At 40.0% G+C, this 21,929-nt stretch overlaps 2 protein-coding genes across 4 annotated transcripts in view; both read left to right on the top strand.

The window, feature by feature from the left end:
* UNC80 (unc-80 homolog, NALCN channel complex subunit) overlaps nt 1–21,929 on the top strand; it is a 229,458-nt gene that overhangs the window by 30,497 nt on the left and 177,032 nt on the right. For all 3 annotated transcript variants that reach the window (XM_033230431.1, XM_033230433.1, XM_033230432.1), the window contains exons 8-13: nt 13,681–13,942; nt 15,038–15,172; nt 17,244–17,460; nt 18,160–18,300; nt 19,350–19,618; nt 20,666–21,034. In XM_033230431.1, coding sequence (XP_033086322.1) covers nt 13,681–13,942; nt 15,038–15,172; nt 17,244–17,460; nt 18,160–18,300; nt 19,350–19,618; nt 20,666–21,034 — 1,393 coding nt within the window. The remainder of the gene's footprint in view (nt 1–13,680; nt 13,943–15,037; nt 15,173–17,243; nt 17,461–18,159; nt 18,301–19,349; nt 19,619–20,665; nt 21,035–21,929) is intronic.
* On the top strand, nt 9,208–10,011 carry LOC117095202 (zinc finger protein SNAI1-like). Its single transcript, XM_033231963.1, has one exon. It carries the CDS (start codon nt 9,208–9,210, stop codon nt 10,009–10,011), a length of 804 nt encoding a protein of 267 aa, XP_033087854.1.

Below are 21,929 nucleotides of genomic sequence, written 5' to 3'. Positions count from 1 at the left end.
TTTCTTTTTCTTCTTCAATAGTCCGTTCTGGTCCCTCTTCTGTAGGGCTGCTGCAGTTTGCTGGGGGTTCACTTCAGGCTCTGTTCATCTGATTTGCTCCCGTGCCTGGAAATGTCATTCAAGGAGCCTAGAGAGCAGCAAAGATGGGTGCCTGCTTCTTCTTCTGGGACCTCTGACCTCAAGGGGTACCAGCATGATGCCAATAGGATCGCTCCTGTACAGGATGTCTGAAAATCCTGTTGGAGGATCCCACCCAGTTGGGTGGCACAGGGCGCAGGACCTCTTTAACAAAGGACTTTGTCCCTTGGTGGAGAGGGTGTGTTTCACTGGGGAGAAACTCACTCTTCTAGAATTCCCAGATTTCTCAGAACTACCAGGAGGACAGGCTAAATCTGCTGCTCCACAGAGACTGTGGCCACCACTCCCCCTAGGGGCTTTTCTGCCTAGGGAGATCTGAATTCTGTCCTTGAGCCTCTGTCTAGAATTATTGGAGATCCTGCAGGGAACCCCCACCCAATGAGGATGGATGGGTCAGGTTTAGGCCTGAAGAGGCACTCTTGGCTGCAGACTGCCACAGCCAGTGTGTTAGGCTATGAGGACCAGTCTTGGGACCAAGCCGTCCAGCCACCCTGGCTGCAGCGGGGAAAAAGCACAGCCTGGAGCTACAGAAATGGGTGCCCCCCTTTCCCTGCTCAGGCAGCTTAGTGTGTTAGGCATTTGCAAGTCCAAGTGCTGGCTGCTGCCCCTCCTGCAAGGAACTCAAATGGCTTAGACAGCAGGCTGCCACAGCTGTGCTGGTTGCCCCTCTCCCCAGGAGTTCTGTAGACTTAAGCAGATTCCAGCTGAGAGGCTGTATCTGAGTGTTCTGGGGTTAGGACGCTCAGGCCCCAGTGGCATGGGTTCGTGAATGGGATCTTCAGATCCGTGGGTTACACAGTTACACGGAAAAAGCACTGTCTCCCTGGCTGGGTAGCAAGTTCACTCACCGCCTCCCTCGGCTGTAGGGAGGGAGTTCTGGAACTTCCCCATGTGGCTCTCAGGTGGGCTGCTGCACCACACTGTTCTTCCTTCTTTCCATGAGTGATGCCAACCTTCTAGTCAATTTTGATGAGAGAGCCTGGATACCTTGGTTTCCAGCGAAGGATTCACACGCTTATTACGGTTTTTTTCAATGGGAGCCTCTGAGCACCACGGCTTCTAGTCAGTCATCTTGGCCCATATTGTTTTTAAATAATATTCTATTTTATGGGTCTATCTTATTTTTTATCCACTCATCTGTCGATAGATATTTGGGTTATATCCACTTTTTATCTGTTATGAATGATGCTGCTAAAAGTGAGCACTTATGAATTTTTCCGTGGACATAGGTGTTCAATTCCGTTGGTAGATACCTATGAGTAGAATTGGCGGGGTGCATGGCACATTCAGGTTTAATTTTTTAAGAAATTACCAACCTGTTTTCCAAAATGGCTGTACCATTTTACATTCCCTCTAGTGATATATGAGGGTGTATTCCTTTATATCCTCAAAAACACTTGTTATTGTCTATCTTTCTTATTATAGCCATTCTAGTGATTATGAAGTGGGATCCAATTGTGGTTTTAATTTACTTTTCCCTAATGAGTAATGATAAATATATTTTCATGTGATTATTAGCTATTTGAATATCTTCTTTGATGAAATGTCTATTCAAATATTTTGCCCCTTTTTAATGAGTTGTCTTATTATTAAATTTTTAAGAATGTTTTGTATATTCTGGATACCGGTCCTTTATCAAAAAAAAAAAAAAAGGGTTCACAGATATTTCCTCCTAGTATCTGGCTTTGATAATTTTTAAATGATCTACCTCCAACTGGCACTGGAATCAGGCTACATGGGTGCATTGTTTTTGAAAGATTTCTTAGAATTGTTGAAAGCACAGTCATATTAACACAATTTTTAACCAAATTACTACTATCTTATACTTTAAAAAATAATATATAAATAATGTATATGTCTTTGTGTCTTTCTTTGGATCTTAAAAGCAAGTGGCCCAGTTGAATAATCTTCTGCTGGTAGAGAATATGAAACTTTGATATCAATTTTGGTTGTATAAACAGGGTTGTTTGTATTTATCCACTGATTCACTGTCCCAGGTCCATGGTGATAAGCATTTAAAATTATACATGAAATCTTAAAAAGTGTTGAACTCATAGAAGTAGAGTAGAATGGTAGTTTCAGAAGCTGGGAGGAGGGATGGGTGGGGAAAGGGAGATGTTGATCAAAGGGTATAAAATTTCAGTTAGATGAGAAGAAGAAGCTTTAGTGATCTGGTGCACAGAGTGGTGACTATAATAAACAATAAAGCATTGTGTATTTCAAAGTTACTGAAAGAGCAGGTTTTAAATATTTTTACCACAAAATCGTATGTGAGATGATGATGAATCTGTAACTTAGTTTGAGTTAATCATGCCACAATATAAACATATATTAAAACATCACATTGTACTTCATAAATATGTAATATTATCCATCAACTTAAAACAAAAATTTGAAAGTCAAAAATATTAGAAGTAATAGGAAAGGAACTCTGTGAGGATAGCCAATCCAGTCTCCTATAACTTAGCTGATGTACTAACAACTTTAAGCAATGATCAACTTAGTGCTCCCTTATGAAGCTTGTTTTATTTTTAGGTAGCTCTATTTAGTGGAATGTTCTTATAGGTGATCAAAACTTGCTTTTCTGTAGTTTCTATGATTTTTGCATTTGTTTTTACTGCTGTGTAACAAATTACAACAAGCTTAGTAAATGAAACTGCACACATTTTACCCAGGCCCAACTTAGTTGGGTTCTCTGCTTCAAGGTGTTGGCATGGACTGCAGTTGCCTCACAGGCTTAACTGGGGAAATATCCACTTATGGTTTCTCTCTGGTTGTTGACAGAATTCATTTCCTTGCAGTTCTAGGACTAAGATCCTTATTTTCTTGCTGGATATTGGCTGGTGACTGGTCTTAGTTTCTGAAGCCTGCCCACGGTTATTTTCCATGTGGCCCTCTTCATAAGCTAACTCAAAATATGGCAGCTGATTTGTTGAAAACCAGCGAGGGAGAGAAATCCTCTTTAATTCCAGTCTGCTAATACAGTGTTTATAATATGATATAACCACAGGAGTGATGTCTCATTACCTTTGTCATATAAGGTAACCTAATTATGGGAGTAACATCCCTTTGCCTTTTCCATATTTTATTGGTCATAAATAAGTCACAGGTCCTGCCTACACTCAAGAGAAGATGATAAAGGGTGTGAACACCATCAGATGGGAATCAAGGGTGTCTCTCCTAAAATCTGGCTACACAGTGCTTTTGAAGATGTACAAACTCTTCCCATATTAGCCTTCCACTGATTTAAAAGTAAGCATTATGACCACCACCACCTCCACAAGGGTTTCATTTTATTTGATGACAACAAAGTTATCAGTGACATAATTAAATCAGATTTGGGGAAAGGTAGTTACTTAGGACACAGACTAAGAGAATAACAATAAGAACTACCTTTTTGGATATCTATGTGTGCAAAATTGTGCTAAAGTCTTTACATTTATTGTATTATTTAAATATTCATATACTCATTTATTTCTATGTCAGTATATGCCACCACTATTGGCCTAGATATTCTAGTCAAAAATGTGAGGTTCACTCCACACCAAGTCCTTTACATTCTGCCTTCTTAATGTCTGTCAAATCTTTTTTTCTCCAACCTCATAGAAACTGGCTTAGTTCATATCCTTATCATGTCTTACTTGGATTTCTTTTTTTCATTTAATTTTTTAGGGATAGGGTCTCACTCTGTCACTCAGACTGGAGTGCACTGGCATGATCATAGCTCACTGTAACCTCAGACTCCTAGGCTTAAACAATCCTCCTGCCACAGCCTCCCAAGTAGATAATGTGCACCACCAAGTCCCACTATTTTTAAAAACATTTTTTTTGTAGAAACATGGTCTTTCTATGTTGCCCAGACTGGTCTTGAACTCCTGGCCTCAAGTGATCCTCCTGTCTCAGCCTTTCACAGTGCTGGGATTACAGATGTGAGCCGCCACACCCAGCCTTTACTTAGATTTCTACAACTGCTTCCAAACAAGTATTTCTACATTAATCATTACTTCCTACTCATCTATTACCTATGAGATGTTACCAAAGTGATTTAAAATACTTGTGGACTAAGGAGATACAGTTATCTGCACCAAACACGCCCAATATACAATGGTAAAATAGGCATAGGATACCTGCTCTGAACATGTCTATTCAAAGAGAGAAAATGAGAGACACTGGTCCTTATTAGCTTTGAAATTAAGGTGGAAAAATGTTGGAAGGTCCTTGATTAAGACTCAGTGCTATTCTTGCCCATGGCTCTTGGCTCCACCCTCTGGGCTATTAATTCTATCCTCCAAATCAGCTTTCCTTTTTCAAAAAAGATAGCATGTGTTTACAGCTGAGTAGTTTCCTCAGCTTGCTTCCTGCCAGTAAAGTTTTGGGAGTCTAATAGCCTCTTTTTTCCTCTTGTACTGTCTCTGGAAGTGTTTTTGCTGATATAATTATTTTTAATACTATGCAGCCATAAAAAAGGATGAGTTTGCATCCTTTGTAGGGACATGGATGCAGCTGGAAACCATCATTCTTAGCAAACTATCACAAGAAGAGAAAACCAAACACTGCATGTTCTCACTCATAGGTGGGAACTGAACAATGAGATCACTTGGACTCGGGAAGGGGAACATCACACACCAGGGCCTATCATGGGGAGGGGGGAGGATTGCATTGGGAGTTATACCTGATATAAATGATGAATTGATGGGTGCTGACGAGTTGATGGGTGCAGCACACCAACATGGCACAAGTATACATATGTAACAAACCTGCACGTTATGCACATGTATCCTAGAAATTAAAGTATAATAAAAAAAAAAAAAAAACTTTGTGGGTTCACTGTGAATATTTTTACAGTCCACTAGAATGGAAAAAATCCACATCTACAAATCTCTTTGAGATAATCTCATTTCTATTTTGTGCTTCTGTTGAACCTCTAAGAAACTTAAGGGCACTTAAGGGCACTTAAGTTTCTTAAAAGTTATATATGTATGATATATATGTAAAAGAAGTGATAACTATTTGGATTTGAATCACACTCTTAACGTTTAATTTAGAGGGCTTTTTTTTTTTTTTTTTTGAGACGGAGTCTGGCTCTGTCGCCCAGGCTGCAGTGCAGTGGCGCGGTCTTGGCTCACTGCAAGCTCTGAGAGGGCCTTTGATCTAATGGAACGGCATTCTTGGGTATGGTCTAGGATCATTCTGAAGCCTTAACAAACGACTGTACAACTCCCACCCTTGGCTTCATCTTTAGACCACATTTTTCCAAAAGTTCTTTATATCTGATATTTTATTGGAAGCCATTTCTTAATTATAGCATTATTTGCCATCTGGAGAAGCTAAATTTTTCAAAATCAAGTTCCAGCTCATTAGTCTTTAACAGTTCTTCCTTTAGTTCATAACTTTTCTCCCTCAACTTACTATAAGCAGCAAGAAGAAATTAGAAGGCACCTTCAACACTTTATTTGGAAGTCTCCTTTGTTAGATCACCCAGTTGGTTAGGCACTTATTTTTTAACTTTCCACATCACAGCTAAGCAACTTTCTGTTAATACATAACAAGGATTCTCCTTCTCCATTTCCCAGTAGTACACCCCTTACTTCTTGTTAAGAAACCATTTTCAAAATTAGGGTTTTATCTTGGTTCCAAAATCTGTATTAGTTGTCAATTTCTATATAACAAATTATCCCAAATCCTAGCAGTTTAAAACAAAGGACATTTATTTTTTTTGCATAGTTTCTGAGGATCATGAATGCTGAAACAGCTTAGCTGAGTGATTGTGGCACAGAGTCTCTCAAGCTGTTGGCCAGGCCTGCAGAATCTGAAGGCTTTACTGGTTTGGAGGCTTTGCTTTCAAGCTCACTCAGACGGCCGTTGGCCAGAGGACGTAATTCCTCACAATCTGTGTCTCTCCATAGGGCTGCTTGTAACATAGAAGCTGGTTTCCCCAAAACAAATTATTCAAGAAAGAAAGGGAGCATCCAAAATGGACGCTTTTATAACCTAATCTTTCATAACCTCATCTTCTATAACCTAATCTTTTATAACCTAATCTCTGAAATGGCATGCCATCACTTCTGCTACACTCTTTGGATCACACCAACTAACTTTAATGCAGTGTGGGAGGGGACCACACTAGAATGTGAATACCAGGAGGCAGGGATCACTGGGGGCTATGTTGGAGTCTGGCTATAATAATGATAATGTCACCATCATTTAATATATTAAAATGTTTATGGCTATTTCTGTACGTATTTTTTTCACTTCGATTCTTGAGTATTCCTCCTCCACTAATTGTATTTTATACAAATTCCAAAAAGTTTAACTTAATTTCAAATAAGAGTAAGTAATCTTTTACTTCAAACACTATGCCTCTGTCTGACTTTCAAACATATCATAAAAACCAAGATCAGTGTAAAATCCTGAGGTCATAAAAGTATTCATTAGCTAATATTTCTTACATAATTTTTCTCATCCATAGTAAGCATAGAAATTTAGAAATATAGACATATAGACAGTAAATGATGTTTCTTTTCTCTGTCAAAATCAAGTGTTAATGGTTCCATTCTGATTTGCCAGTAGAAACAAAGCCAGCTATGTTTAAGACTACTATTTGTGAACATTTTTTTATTATTCTCTGATATGTCTACACTCAAGCACTATATATATATATATATATATATGCACTCCCTGACACATATATGTGCATAGTCACCCACAGCAACATACACTCACATGTGTTAATTAGACATGAATCAGTGGCACTTTGGAAAAATGAGTTAGGTTTTTTTCTCTCTGCCCAGCTGCAGTGGTTGGTTGCCATGGAAATGATGCACAAAGTAGAACTTTCAGAAAATACAAATGTTAATGTGTCTTTATTGGAAGAGCTCGTGTATTGATCAGAAAAGAAGAGAACTTTAATAACAAAGCAATGCAAATATCCTAGTAACAAAAGCTGTCTGCTTGTATCAAATACAATTCATTATCTCTTTTGCTCTGAACTTGAATGAACTACACATCAGTCTTCTCTGCACTCTACAATAAGTAAACAGGTAGCTAGTTTTTAAATTAATGTTAGATTTCATCTTTAATTACTATATGCAGAGAGTTAATTTATCCTTCAGTAAATACTGCATAGAGTCAAGACTGACAGTTCTTTGCTTCCATATATTGGTATTTCCCAAGTGCTTATCTGCCTTCAATACTTTCTGCTATCAGATCTCAACCCTAATTAACGGTAACTTGACTTTCCAAAGCCATAGTTGCTTGGAAAATAGACTAAAGAAATTCTTGCCAGTTTTGAAATTCTTTTCTGTCATAATATGTTGTTTATTCTATGCATGTAATTTTTGTATAGAATCAATTACAGAAAAAAATGTAAATATATAAAATATTTTTAAAATAAGTGAAAATCATCCATGAGCCATCAGGTAGCTATAAACATTATTAACTTTTTATATATGTGCTTTTCTTCATTATTTTTACATATATCATTTAGAAGAAAAGTTGTGTTCACATTCTTTTATAACATTTTCATTTTAAATTTTTTTCCAGGAAATAACTTTTAGATTCAGAGAATATTAGAGTTGAAAAGAACTTTTCTATCACATGATCTAAGAAGCTTCCCTCATGTCAATTTTTTTTTTTTTTTTTTTGAGACGGAGTCTTGCTCTGTTGCCCAGGCTGGAGTGCAGTGGCACTATCTCAGCTCACTGCAAGCTCCATCTCCCAGGTTCACACCATTCTCCTGCCTCAGCCTCCCAAGTAACTGGGACTAGAGGTGCCTGCCACCATGCCTGGCTATTTTTTGTATTTTCAGTAGAGTCAGGGTTTCATCGTGATAGCCACGATGGTCTCAATCTCCTGACCTCGTGATCTGCCTGCCTTGGCCTCCCAAAGTGCTGGGATTACAGGCAGCAGCCCCCTCGCCCGGCCTCCTTCACGTCATTTTTATCCAGTTGTGAAAATGTATTTCTCACATGTTAGTCTGCTGGTTAATTAAAATGACTTTTATTGGATGGTGATACTTTGATCGTACCTGATAATGCTGTCTTAAATGAAATAAAAATATTTATTGATAGTTCTTGCTTTTTATTGAATATTAAGTGCAGCACAGCTCACACATTAAGTCAAATAAACTAGTGATTGAATAACACCTTAAAGCGAGGTACTTAAATATTTGCTACCAAACGTCTTGTTAATTTATTATTTTCAAATGGAGTATCTTTCAATATCAAGCAATTGAAATGTGATTTTACTTAACAAATTTTGATTACATAAGATACGGATACGTTTCTACTCTCTGATCACAACCTTAGGTTGTTGGATTCTTGCTGTTCTGCAGCCCATCATTTGCTGAACTAACATGCCCTGTTAGAAAATAGTTAATGCTTATGGGACTCAACAGTACAATTGTTAATTACTTTCAGTCAATAAATTCTGTATATAGAGAAAGATACCAATTTAGTCATCTATTGCCCTCAGGGACAACACCGTCAGCATATCTTCTCAGTTACAGCACCTCCCTATAGGATTATTAAGAGTATTCAAGGCGCGGCGCAGTGCCTCACGCCTGTAATCCTAGCACTTTGGGAGGCCGAGGCTGGTGGGTCACCTGAAGTCAGGAGTTCGAGACTAGCCTGGCCAACATGGAGAACCCTCATCTCCACTAAAAATACAAAAGTTAGCTAGGCATGGTGGCGGGCACCTGTAATCTCAGCTACTCAGGAGACTGAGGCAGGAGAATCGCTGGAACCCGGAAGGGAAGGTTGTAGTGAGCCGAGACTGCGCCACTGAAAAAAAAAAAAAAAAAGTATTTAAGGAGGGCACGGGCTGCTCGGGTGCGAGCCCAGCCAGGCCCGGCCCACTTGCTCAGAGCGTGGCCTTCGGCGGAGGCGCGCCTCCAATTGGCGCGAAAGTGATAAAAAGGCGTGGCCGGAAAGGTTCCGCCCTGCTCGCCCCCCCCGGAGTACTTAAGGGACTTGGCGGGGCGGCTGCGCTCATTGCTCCAAAACTCCGCTTAGCGAGTGGGTCGCCTGCACTATTTCTGTGCTACTCAGCGACCCCGGTGCCTCGGCCGCCATGCCGCGCTCTTTCCTCGTCAGGAAGCCCTCTGACCCTGATCGGAAGCCTAACTACAGCGAACTACCGGACTCTAATCCAGAGTTTACCTTCCAGCAGCCCTACCACCGGGCCCACCTGCTGGCAGCCATCCCACGTTCGGAGATCCTTAACCCCTCTGCTTCGCCACCAGCACTCATCTGGGACGCTTTCCTGGCGCTCCAAGCCCAACCAGCTGCCAGGGCCTCCCTCCAACTGGGACTCTCCCAGGGGAGTCCCAAGGTGGCAGAATTGACCTCGCTGTCAGATGAGGACAGCGGGAAAGGCTCCCAGTCCCCCAGCCCACCCTCACAGGCTCCTTCGTCTTTCTCCTCCACTTCAGCTTCTTCCTTGGAGGCGGAGGCCGATGCCATCTCCCCAGGCTTGGGCCAAGTGCCCAAGCAGCTGGCCCAGGTCTCTGAGGCCAAGGATTCCCAGTTTCAAAAAGCCTTCAACTGCCAATACTGCAATAAGGAATGCGTCAGCCTGGGTGTCCTCAAGAGACACATCCGAAGCCACACGCTGCCCTTCGTCTGCGGAACCTGCGGGAAGGCCTTCTCCAGACCCTGGCTGCTGCGGGTCCATGTCCGGACCCACACCGGTGAGAAGCCCTTCTCCTGTCCCCACTGCAGCCGTGCCTTCGCCGACCGCTCCAACCTGCGGGCCCACCTCCAGACCCACTTGGACATCAAAAAGTATCAGTGCCAGGCGTGCACTAGAACCTTCTCCCGAATGGCCCTGCTCCACAAGCACCAAGAGTCGGGCTGCTCAGGGGGCTCCTGCTGACCCTAGAGGCTCCCACTTCCTCTCCATACCTGACACCCCACCCCGCGCCAACCAACAACCTCCCCAAGCTTCAGAAGGAAGGAGGACACCATGTCCTCATGCCACAGAATTCCCTCTTGAGCACCCCCATTTCTGGATGCATCAGTCGCACGAGACTTTGATGAAAACCATTTTCTGGTTCTGTTTCCTCTGCCTGGATCCCTCAGTGGACTCTGAAAGAGGCCTTCCCGTGGCCATGTCTGTGGATGGCTGGCGGGAGGGCAGCTGGCAGCCCCAGCTCGGGGGCATTCTTGAATTGGCTTTTCTGCATGTGTTTGTGTATTCAGAACTGTTTGGATGCAGCTGTTTCAGCTACAGGACAAGAGCTGACAGACTGACTGGGAGGTATCCACCCCAGTCAGGGGACCCTCCCCACTCGCTCCTCGAAGGATCCCTCAGGCCACCCTCCACGAGGTGTGACTATGCAATAATCCACCCCCAGCTTCAGCCACGGGGCCTTCGAAGGCGGTGACTGACACGAGAACGTGTCTAGAGCCTGAGATGCCCTGAGCCCGGACAGCCATTTCAGCTTCCTGTTTGGCGCGGTTGGCACCTGTTTCCCAGGCAATTTAACAATGTCTCAAAAGGGACTGTGAGTAATGGTTGTCACTTGTCGGTGGCCTAAGTGGGGTGCTCTGGTCTGCCTGATGTATCTCCCAAAACTATTTTGTGATCCCAACAGGTAGGCCTGGGAGGAAGATGTTTACATTTTTAAAGGTGCATTGGTACTTATATTTCACACATTTTGTATCAAGGAAACGTTTTGTATAGTTATGTGTGCTGTTTATTGATATCCAATAAAGCAATTTATGTATTTTTTAAAAAAAGTATTCAAAGAGTACCTGAGAATGTTGTTTAAAATAAAGATTCCAGGACCATGTCCTCTGAAATTCTGGTTTAGGAAGTCTGGGGCAAGACCTGGTGCCTGCGTTTTTAACAACCTCCCTCCTTCGTATCCTTCTTGGAAGGAAGGATTCTCATGAACGTGGTTCATGGTCATCTTGTGTGGAGCACTGCTCTAGGGATTTGAAGTAATTTATGGAACTCCCTGATCTAATTTACTAACTAGAAACATTTGGGGACTTTAAAGTGTGGGGCAGAGGGTAATGGGTGAAGTATAACTACCAGCTATTCCAGTGGGGAGGAAATAATTTGGTTGAACTAGTAATAACTGTCTTAACCATAGCAGCCTAGTCAAGAAAACAACAGTTTCACAGGCTCTTATAATAAACCAAATGATTGTCACAAAGCCTTGAGGACCTAAAATTACCCAGCTGGTAGCCAGCCAACCCTATACTTTGTCTTTTGTTTATAAATTCAAGATTACAGCATGGGGGTGGGGGGAAAGAAATCCTATCATCTGAGGTATAAATGATAGGCTGAGAGGAGTGGGTTGCGTCATGAATCTTTAAGGAGAAATAGGATGGGTGGGGGAAGGGACGAGCAGTGAAAGCCTTTTAGGAAATGGGTAGAAATGAAAAGGTTTTTAGTTTCCTTCAAACTGGGTCACAGGAGTAAAGAAGTGGCACTCAGGGTCTCAGGAGTAAACAAGTGGCATACTGGACAATTTGAGAAAATATTAAAACAGGACTTTTTACCAAAAAATGTATTTGGGGCTGAGAGGCAGTAAATCAATAACTGGCACACCAGGGCAAGCATAACAGAGAATGAGTTTGGAGTGGTAAACCCAGCCAGACTGTTCAGGCCTGGTTCACTGCTGTAAGGGAGCTTGCATTTTATTCTAAGGGGATTGAATAATGTATTGAAAGGGTTTGAACCAGGGAGTGGAGGAATAAGAGGAGAAGCTAGTAGATTAGTAGGAAGTAATTGCAATAAGCCTGATGAGAGAGAGATGTTAGTGGCTAGGATTAGGGTGGTGTCTGTGGAACTGATGAGAAGTGGTTGGAAGGAGATTCTATGAGACTTTATGATAGATTAAAAGTTGTCACAAAACTGATGTCCAAAGAATATTCTAGGTCTCTGGAAAAAGGATAAATTCTGGCATAGCACATGTGGGAATTTAGGGATTGTAGAAGGCTTCTTTTCATATAACTGCCAACTCACTCTTGTGTTTATACTTCAATTTATATTTATTTCCTACTTGTCAAAATATTCAAGAATATTAGACTGTAAGATAGCGTTGAAATTCAAAACCATTGTGTACGTAGGCAATTGCACCTCAACCCATCAGACAATGCTATTAACAAGAGAAAAAAATAATAAAGTATGGTATGTGCTTCAATAGGGAAGTGGAAAAGCTGTAAAAATAATTTGCAAGGCACAGATATGGTTTGGGTTTGTATTTTTGAACTTTTTACTGAAACCCACAGTCAGAAATGTATTTTATCAATGACTCATGACAAACGTATCAAGTGAGACAAAAGTTTCACCAAACATCCAAGTCCTTACTCCATAGTTTTTATTCTAGTTAATAGGTTAAAATAGTAGCTGTGTCCTATGGAATTATTTTGTTGAACTACTAGTGAGCCGTAGACTTTTTAATTAAAAAAAATATGAGCCTAAGAAGTTTAGGAAAATCCCTACTCACTCTCCGTGGCTGCATCTTTTGTGAGAGCACTTTGTGTTTGGGTAGCATCATTTGCTAGTTTATGGGAGGGTACAAACATCTCTCTTTTGCATCACCTAAATCAGAAGGAAATTTTGCTTGGGAGTTAAGTTTAGATTTTAGATTTAGGATACCATCTTGGATCCCAGAAGTTCTAAGTTTATATTTTGTTATTTATTTCCTGTCTTTCTCACCAGACCGTATGTTCTTCAAGGTGAGGAAATTAAACTTACCTTTAAATCTGAATTTTTGGGGACACAAATTTTCAATTTGTTGCACCTAAGATACATAGGATGATGTATTAATCTGAGTAATTTCTTAAAACTACTCTGTAGTAGAATTAAATTGAACACTAGGTAGTGAATATATTATGTGTTTAAATTGAATAATAGAATCCCAGGAACTTGAGATTTTTAAAAAATTAGTCTTGCTCTCTTGCAAGGATATATAACTTTAGAATTCTCAAAATTATTTTATTTATTTTCTTCATAGAAAAACTTCTGTTTCTTATCATTTTGTAGCTTTTCTTTAGTTATTTTATGTAGTATTTTCAAAACTGAAATTAAAATAGCTCAATGAAATAGGCAAGGCAAATATCATTTCTATTTCTATCGGGGTAAAAGTCATACCTGATCTTAGCATAAAGGAAGCATTGTAATCTGAACCTCATCTATTTCTATAGCTCTCCCTCTCATCATTGTCCATCACCCAGATTACTCACCAATTACTTAGGTCATCAAACTCATGATTTTAAAAATTCATCCCTTTGTAGGCAATGTTCCCTCTGACAGAAATGCCAATCCTCCCTCCTGCCCAAACCTCAACTTTGCCTGGCTAATTCCTATCCATCCTTCAAAATTCTCTCAATATCTCTACTTTCAGGCGATGTTTAGTGAAAATGGAATGAGAGAGACCAGTTGAAAGGATATTAGAGTAAACCACATAAGAAACAAGTAAATGAATAACTAAACAAATGAGAAAAGTAGAGCTATAAGCCATGCTGTGCTGCCCTTCTGAAAGCTTGATTGCCAGTATAATTATCTTCTTTCTGCCATTGGGAACAGGGCCTCTCTTGTGATACCTCCATGCCAAAGGTCCCGCTATGCCACCTACTTTGATGTTGCTGTTCTGCGCTGCCTACTTCAGCCCCATTGGTCTGAGGAAGGCACTCAGTGGTCTCTGATGTACTATCTACAAAGGCTGCGACATATGTTGGAAGAGAAGCCAGAAAAGCCTCCAGAGCCAGATATTCCTCTCCTGCCCAGACCCAGGAGTAGCTCCATGGTGGCGGCAGCTCCCTCACTAGTGAACACCCACAAAACGCAAGTAAGGAAAACTCAGTTCGTTGTTATTCAAACCAGCAACTTTGCCATAATGGATTCCTTTTTTCTCTGTGCATCCAGCTCTTATGTATTCTAGTGCTGACTTTTTGGTTGGTGGGTTACACTGTTGCTATTATCTTTTCCCTTCCATCTTGCATGCTTGACCCTTTGCTGCCCTTTAGCACTTAATCATTTGAAGAAGTGCACCTCTTACACATGCTAATTTAGTATAAGTCTGTTTATCTAGAATAGTGGAAAATTGGGTCTAATGGATAACCGAAGTAGTAATTAACAGAGTTCTGACATTTAATCTGTTGATTACCAATATCATAAAATCTGTGACATAGGATTTTACTAAACATGATGTAACCTCTTTTGCATAACTCAACATTTTTTAGTGTCTTAATGTCATCATTAGGAATACTGCATTTTGATAGTCTTGCTATTTATTATAAATGTTTGGAGAAGTAAACTGAATGTGTACTGATATGGTGATATCTTCATAACAATTGCTTTTTGATAAATGAATGACCTACTATCAGCTTGAACACTTGTTCTTGCCCTCTTTCTCATCAACACCAGGTGTTGAAAATATAGAGAAAAATGTGACTTGTAGTGTGTCCCAGTTGTTTGGATTTACTTAAATGTGAATTGGCTGAGTCTGAAATTTGTTTCTGCATATTTCTGAAAACAAACGTGAGCAATAGCAGAGTTAAAAAGAAATATAATCTGTTTAGTAGTAGATATTCTGCCTAGGTGGATATCTGCTTTACTGAATCATTCAATGGGAAAAAAACACTCTTTTTAATTAAAAAAAAAAAAAGAGAGAGAGAGAGATCCATCTTCTCTCTATTTTCTTAGCATTCTAGATCTGGGGCTACATGACCTCACTGCCAAAAACTCCAAACAGGAATTACAATTAATATGAAATACATATTCTCACTAGCAGAATTTGGATTCCAGAAGTCCAGACATACAAGTTCAATTGTTCAAAGGTATCAAAGCAGTAGCGCATCCCTATTAAAAATGTGACATTTCAATAAGACAAGTATTTGGATGTAAAGTCCTAAGTCCTTGATCATTGTCTTCCTTTATTAAGGATCTCACCATGAAGTGTAATGAGGAGGAAAAATCTCTTAGCTCTGAGGCCTTTTCCAAGGTTTCACTGACCAATCTGCGTAGGTCTGCAGTCCCAGATCTTTCTTCAGACCTGGGCATGAATATTTTTAAAAAGGTGAGTAGAAATGCTTATGCTCTTTGATATTTTGGTAAATAAAAAATGTCAGTGGGACATGAGATGTTTCTGATCATACTGCGGTATGGAGTGGGGTGGGAAAGGGACCTTAGGAACCAAAGTCAGCTCCTAGATGTAACACTGACTTGCAGCATACCCCTGTGCAAGTCCCTCTGTGTGTATGAGTGAACTTCCTATTCTAAATGCTCCACAGAGTTGTCGTGAAGCTCAATCCTGATCATATGCATAAAGCAGTGTAAAGCAGTGTGGTGGTGGAAATAATTGTGGTAACATTGATGGTAACTTTCATTTGTATGGTTCAACTCATTTTTATCAAGTACTTTATATAAATAGTTCTCGGCCGGGCGCGGTGGCTCAAGCCTGTAATCCCAGCACTTTGGGAGGCCGAGACGGGCGGATCACGAGGTCAGGAGATCGAGACCATCCTGGCTAACACGGTGAAACCCCGTCTCTACTAAAAAAATACAAAAAATTAGCCGGGCGAGATGGCGGGCGCCTGTAGTCCCAGCTACTCGGGAGGCTGAGGCGAGAGAATGGCGTAAACCCGGGAGGCGGAGCTTGCAGTGAGCTGAGATCCGGCCACTGCACTCCAGCCTGGGCGACAGAGCGAGACTCCGTCTCAAAAAAAAAAAAAAAAAAAAATAGTTCTCATTTAATCCAATGACATCCTTATTCTCTTCATTTGCAGGTAAGAAATTGACCCTTAGAAATTTTAGGTAGCTTGCCCAAGATTGAGTCCAAACTCAAAAGTAGGTCTTCTAGTTAAATACTTCATATTTTTCTGCCATTACTCTGCCTCTTTTTTGTAAGTATATGGAGATAAACAGAAAATAATATGTGTAGACCTATGTATATGTATATATATAGTGGTTTGCTTTCTCTTTTCCAAAACTGTTACTTTAATTATGCCGACGAAGAACAAATAACACGATATTGACCTATTATGAGCTGAAAGTGTTGCTAAGTAAGCAGTTTCCTGCCTTTGTTAATGATGCAACGAAAGACAACGGCCATCAATTTTCTTAAAACATTGATTATTTGAAAGGAAAAAATAGTTTTCATTACTGGCTGCATATGATAATTTTTGAGGAGCTTTAAAAAATCTTCAGGCTCAATCCCAGACCAATTAAGCCAGAATTGCTGAAGGTAGGCTAAGGAATTGTTATATTTTAAAAGCTTCCCTAGCAGTTCTAAACTTTTAGTTGCACTTGGTTTTGAACTTGTTTGGTAGGAATAATGAGTTTGTGGCAATGTATGGTCTGTATCTTCTTTGACTCTTTATTAGTTAGTTTCTGTTATTAAACTAACAGTTTTGGAAAAGAGAAAGCAAACCACTATATATACACATATACATAGGTCTACACATATTATTTGCTGTTTATCTCCATATACTTACAAAAAAGAGAGGCAGAGTAATGGCAGAAAAATATGAAGTATTTAACTAGAAGACCTACTTTTGAGTTTGGACTCAATCTTGGGCAAACTACCTAAAATTTCTAAGGGTCAATTTCTTACCTGCAAAATGAGGAGAAATTACGAACAGTGGCACACATTTAAAGTTGGCTAACTGGAACAATGGATCACTATCATGAAAAATGGAACAGAAAAATACAGGCTGGTTCAAGTAGTGACTCTAACCGTGTGATTTGCAAACTTCAGCGTGCATCAGAATTACCTACCAGGCCTGTTAAAACACACATTGCTGGACCTCAGCTGCTGAGGGTCTGATACAATATGTCTGAGAATTTGCATTTCTAACAAGTTCCCAAGTGATGCTGATGCTGCTGGTCCAGGGACCACACTTTGCAAACCACTAGTCTAACCCAACCCAGGAGAAAGACCCATGGAATAAGTGACCTTTTACTTGGTTCCTTTCACTCTTTTAATGTGAAATTTCTCCAATTTCTGTTGGATGATATTCAGTGACTTTCTGGGTCTCCTCTTCCTGGAACATTTCTTATATTTTATTGCAGATCATGGAGCCCCTTGGGAAGCAGATTGTAACGTTTTCTTTGCCCTGTCCCTAATTCTACACCTTTCATCACTGTAGTTCAAGAGCCGCAAAGAAGACCGAGAGAGGAAAGGCTCCATTCCATTCCACCACACAGGCAAGAGGAGGCCACGGAGAATGGGAGTGCCCTTCTTGCTTCACGAGGACCACCTGGATGTGTCCCCCACGCGCAGCGCATTCTCCTTTGGAAGTTTCTCTGGGCTGGGAGAAGACAGGCGAGGAATTGAGAAAGGAGGCTGGCAAACCACCATTTTAGGTGACCACGAGGCCTTCCAAAATAGGGCAGAGTTTAAGTGGCCTATTTAGAACTGGATCTAGGGCTCCTGGGCAAATTTGAATCTTTCTTGAACAGTTCAGCCAAGAAATTTGGGGCTCAAATGCAGGTTCTCCAGTACCAAAATAATGCTGTGTTTTCACAGCCGAATAAATCCAGATAATTGAAGTAATTATGCAAGAGTTCTGTGAAATTAGACAGGTAACAATCTTATTTCTTATATCATTCTAGACAAAGAAACATGGCCTTAGGGTGCTCTGTGCATTGATTTCCATTGTGAATCTAGACAGCAGATGTTTATTAAACTTGGATTTTTTTTTTCAAAAAAGCAGCAAAGATATATGTGTATATATATATATATATATATATCTTTTTTTTTCCTTTCTGGATTGCATATTAAATAGGCCAGTTTAAAGTTGGGAGCTGACAGCTAGCTGGGCCGCAACAGATGTTTTCTGACATTTGGGCTAAGATTGGGGCTGACCTTTATCACAGGCAGCTTCGTCAATCGTCCTGACCCTGAATATCCCATGGCAAGTTCAGTTCTTGCTTTGTTGTCTGTGTTTCACACTTTTCCTAACTGCCCCGCACTCTCCCTGCTGTCCTTGGGAAAGACAATATCTTGGCAGAAAACCTTTCAGATTTTAAAACTCTCTTGTGGGGTGCTCTTATTCATCCCAGGGAAATTGACCCGGCGAGGCAGTTCAGATGCAGCCACTGAGATGGAGAGTCTGAGCGCCAGGCATTCCCACTCCCATCACACCCTGGTAAGCGACCTGCCGGACCCCTCCAACAGCCATGGAGAAAACACCGTCAAGGAAGGTGGGTAGGAGGTGAGGCCTACGGGCAGAAGTTCAGATTTCTTTTCTTGTTTTCTGTCCTTACACCATGTTACTTTCCCATTGTAGTCCACTTCCTGTGTTTTCTGAAAACTGGCATTCTTGTGCTGTATATTGCTTGGTAATTTACTTGTTAGCCATTCTTAGCATATCCTTAGTAGCAAGAACTATTTAACACCGCACTGTAAACACCATACCTCTCAGAGGGATAGCAAGGACAAGCCATTCATATTTGTTTTCAAAAGATCATAGACCCACAGGGCTGAAAGAGACCTTGGAAGACATCTAGATTCAGTGCTTCAATCCCATCTACGAGATCCCTCTGAAGGGCTTGTATACCTTCAGCAGGAGGAAAGTCACTGCCTTTCAAGGCCACCAATTTTTTTTTTTTCAGACAGCTTCTATTTTAGATAAGTTCTTGTGTGTTTTATGTGGAACAAACATGTGTCTCTGGGTGTAATCCAAGACAGGTTCACATTCTGTACTTTTAACAGAATAATTGATTTTTTTCTTATGTTCTCATGGAAGCATAAATTTAGTCCCTCTTTGATCTGCACTGTATTTCAAGTATTCAATGACATCTGTTAGTTACCATGACAAATTTATATTCAGTTACTTTTAGCCAAAGGAGAAAAAAATTTTTTATGTTTGTTGTTCCTTAATATACTAGATAAAAATGCTATAAACAAATAGTTTATATCAGTATGATCTATCATCTAACAGTGGGTAAAATTCATCTATTCTGATCAACTAAACTAAGTCAGTGTTAGCAGAAGTTAAATCCTAATCTCAACCTTAAGGAAGCTAGTTATAATTCACATTTTTCTACAACCTTTAATATTTTCCACACATCATATGGCCTTAGTAGCTTCAGTAGTCCCATGAGAGTTGAGAATAACTTTGAGACTATAAGTTAAATATTTTCAAAAACTCAGCTGTTACTGTGGTCATGATTGAAGTAATAGTATAAATGTCTAGCTGATATTGTAGGTTAATGTAGGAAGAACTAAGACATTGCTTTCATTTTATTAGTGCGATCTCAGATCTCCACTATCACAGTTGCGACCTTCAATACCACTTTGGCGTCATTTAACGTAGGCTACGCAGACTTTTTCAATGAGCACATGAGGAAACTCTGCAACCAGGTGCCTATCCCGGAGATGCCACATGAACCTCTGGCATGTGCTAACCTACCTCGAAGCCTCACAGACTCCTGCATAAACTACAGCTACCTAGAGGACACAGAACATATTGATGGGACCAATAACTTTGTCCACAAGAATGGAATGCTTGATCTTTCTGTAAGAAGCAAGAATTTTTCTTACCAAAGTTAGACAGATATTATTTGGTGCATTTTTGCAACATTGTATAAAATGGGCATATAGATTCTTAGAAATTATCAAACCTTGAAATGAAAAAGCCACCCATTAAAAAAATTCACCAGCGTGTCAACCATCATAGGTGCACCTTACTTTTTTTTCAAGCATTGCATTACATTTGATCAGATCTCAGAATATTTTTATAATCCAAAACCGTTAGTGAATCCTGACTATACATGTATAAATACACATACATGTGTGTGTTTAATAAGTCTCTTTTGTCTAGAATGAGGGCAAAAAATTCTTCACTTATTTTATTTTGATATCAACAGGACTACAAACCTCCTGTGTAGCCAGAAAAAAATGAATACAAGTTCTTAAAAGATTTAAGCTCGCAGTCTCAAGAGTGCCCGTCTTGAGTATAGTTATTAGCAAATGAAGGGGTTGTTATATTTTACAATTATATTTCACAAAATTTTTATTGCACATTAGGAATCCTGGCTTAGCAAATAATTTACAGTATTAAAACCAATAAAGGAACATAATTTAAACATGCAAATATTTTGTACTTTAAATGAAGTATGAATAATGATACAGTCATGAACGAGCAAAAGGAAATCACTGTTCTTTATCCATTATTAGTAATGAATGAAAAGCAGGGAATTAAAACACTTTTATTTTAAAAAATCAATAGAACAAATTTCCATTTGGACAAATAATTACTCTCCCATTAACTCACTATGCTTCAATATCCTCATTAATTGTTGATATCATAGCATGTTTTGGAAAGTTTATATGAGATAATACATGTATATATTTTTAATACTTTGGGTGACTTATACTCTCTATTAAGAAAATACACAAGATTCCATAGCAACTTTTATAGGAAAATTTGACAGTTGTCTAAATTATTTCTACCCAATTTCATAGACTAGCCTAAGGAAATGGGTTAAACATAATAACCAAATCTCTTTAGGAAGAGGGAGCACAGGTAATTTAATCATGCCGTGTTTATATTGTCTTCCTCAGGTAGTTCTGAAGGCTGTTTATCTTGTCCTTAATCATGACATCAGCTCTCGTATCTGTGACGTGGCGCTAAACATTGTGGAATGCTTGCTTCAACTTGGTGTGGTGCCCTGTGTTGAAAAGAATAGAAAGAAGAGTGAAAACAAGGAACATGAGACTTTGGAAAAGAGACCAAGTGAGGGAGCTTTCCAATTCAAAGGAGTATCTGGAAGTTCCACCTGTGGATTTGGAGGCCCTGCTGTTAGTGGAGCTGGAGATGGTGGAGGAGAAGAAGGAGGAGGTGGAGATGGAGGAGGCGGAGAAGGTGATGGAGGAGGAGGTGGAGGAGGTGGAGGCGGCCCTTATGAGAAGAATGATAAGAACCAAGAGAAGGTATGACTGAACCGCCTTATGTGTCCTCATGAAATGTCATACTAATTTCTTTCTAAAGCTTGCTTGCCAGCAGTTTGTTGACTCTGAACAGCACCTAGTCACTAGAGCAAAAAAGTGGAGAGTGGAGAAATCTCTTCATTAGGTTCTCAGTAGGCATTAGTAGAAACAGTTAGATGAAACTGTACTCTAAATCCAATATCTATTGCAATCTAAGCAGTGTTAGAGCTAATTCTCTAGTCATGTTATTTCTGCAAGAGAACATTTCAGTTATGCTATATTGCCATAATTGTCAGTCTGACATCAAGTATAACCTTTCTCAAAATTTTTAGACTCTGACCTTATTGAGGAATGTCTTAGTTTTCTCAAGCTGCCATAACAAAATACCATAGACTGAGTGACTTAAACAGTAGAAATTTCTTTCTTATGGTTTTGGAGGCTGGGAAGTCCAAGTGCTGTCAGGTTTAATTTTATTCTGAAGCCTCTTCTCTTGCTTTAGAGGTGACCCCTGTCTTATTGTGTGCTCACATGGCCTCTTCTTTGTGCATACAGAGAAAGCAAAAGAGAGAGAGCAAAAGAGCTTTCTTGTGTCTCTTCTTATGTGGGCCCAATCCCACTAGACCAGGCCTCACCATCATGACCTCACTTACCACTAATTACCTCCCAAAGACTCATCTTCAAATACCATCAGTTTGAGGGGTTACAGCTTCAACATGTAAATTTTGTGAATGCACAAATATTCAACCCATAACAAGCAGTATAATTTTTCCTCAATACAAAGTTTTTTCTTTTAAGTAACACATTTATGGCAGCCAGCTTCAACCACAGTTAAGGAGAAAGCAAGGGAAGAATTTTGCTTGATTAGTTGGTGTTGATTTGAAGTGGGAATAACTCTCTT

This window comes from Trachypithecus francoisi, unplaced genomic scaffold (genome assembly GCF_009764315.1).
Source record: "Trachypithecus francoisi isolate TF-2019V2 unplaced genomic scaffold, Tfra_2.0 Lachesis_group13, whole genome shotgun sequence".
NCBI lineage: Eukaryota > Metazoa > Chordata > Mammalia > Primates > Cercopithecidae > Trachypithecus > Trachypithecus francoisi.
The sequence above is the reverse complement of the archived record's forward strand: the minus strand, read 5'-3'. Positions and strand labels throughout refer to the sequence as shown.

Coding starts and splice junctions, on each gene's coding strand:
- LOC117095202 (XM_033231963.1), top strand. CDS start 9,208: ATGCCGCGCTCTTTCCTCGTCAGGAAGCCCTCTGACCCTGATCGGAAG.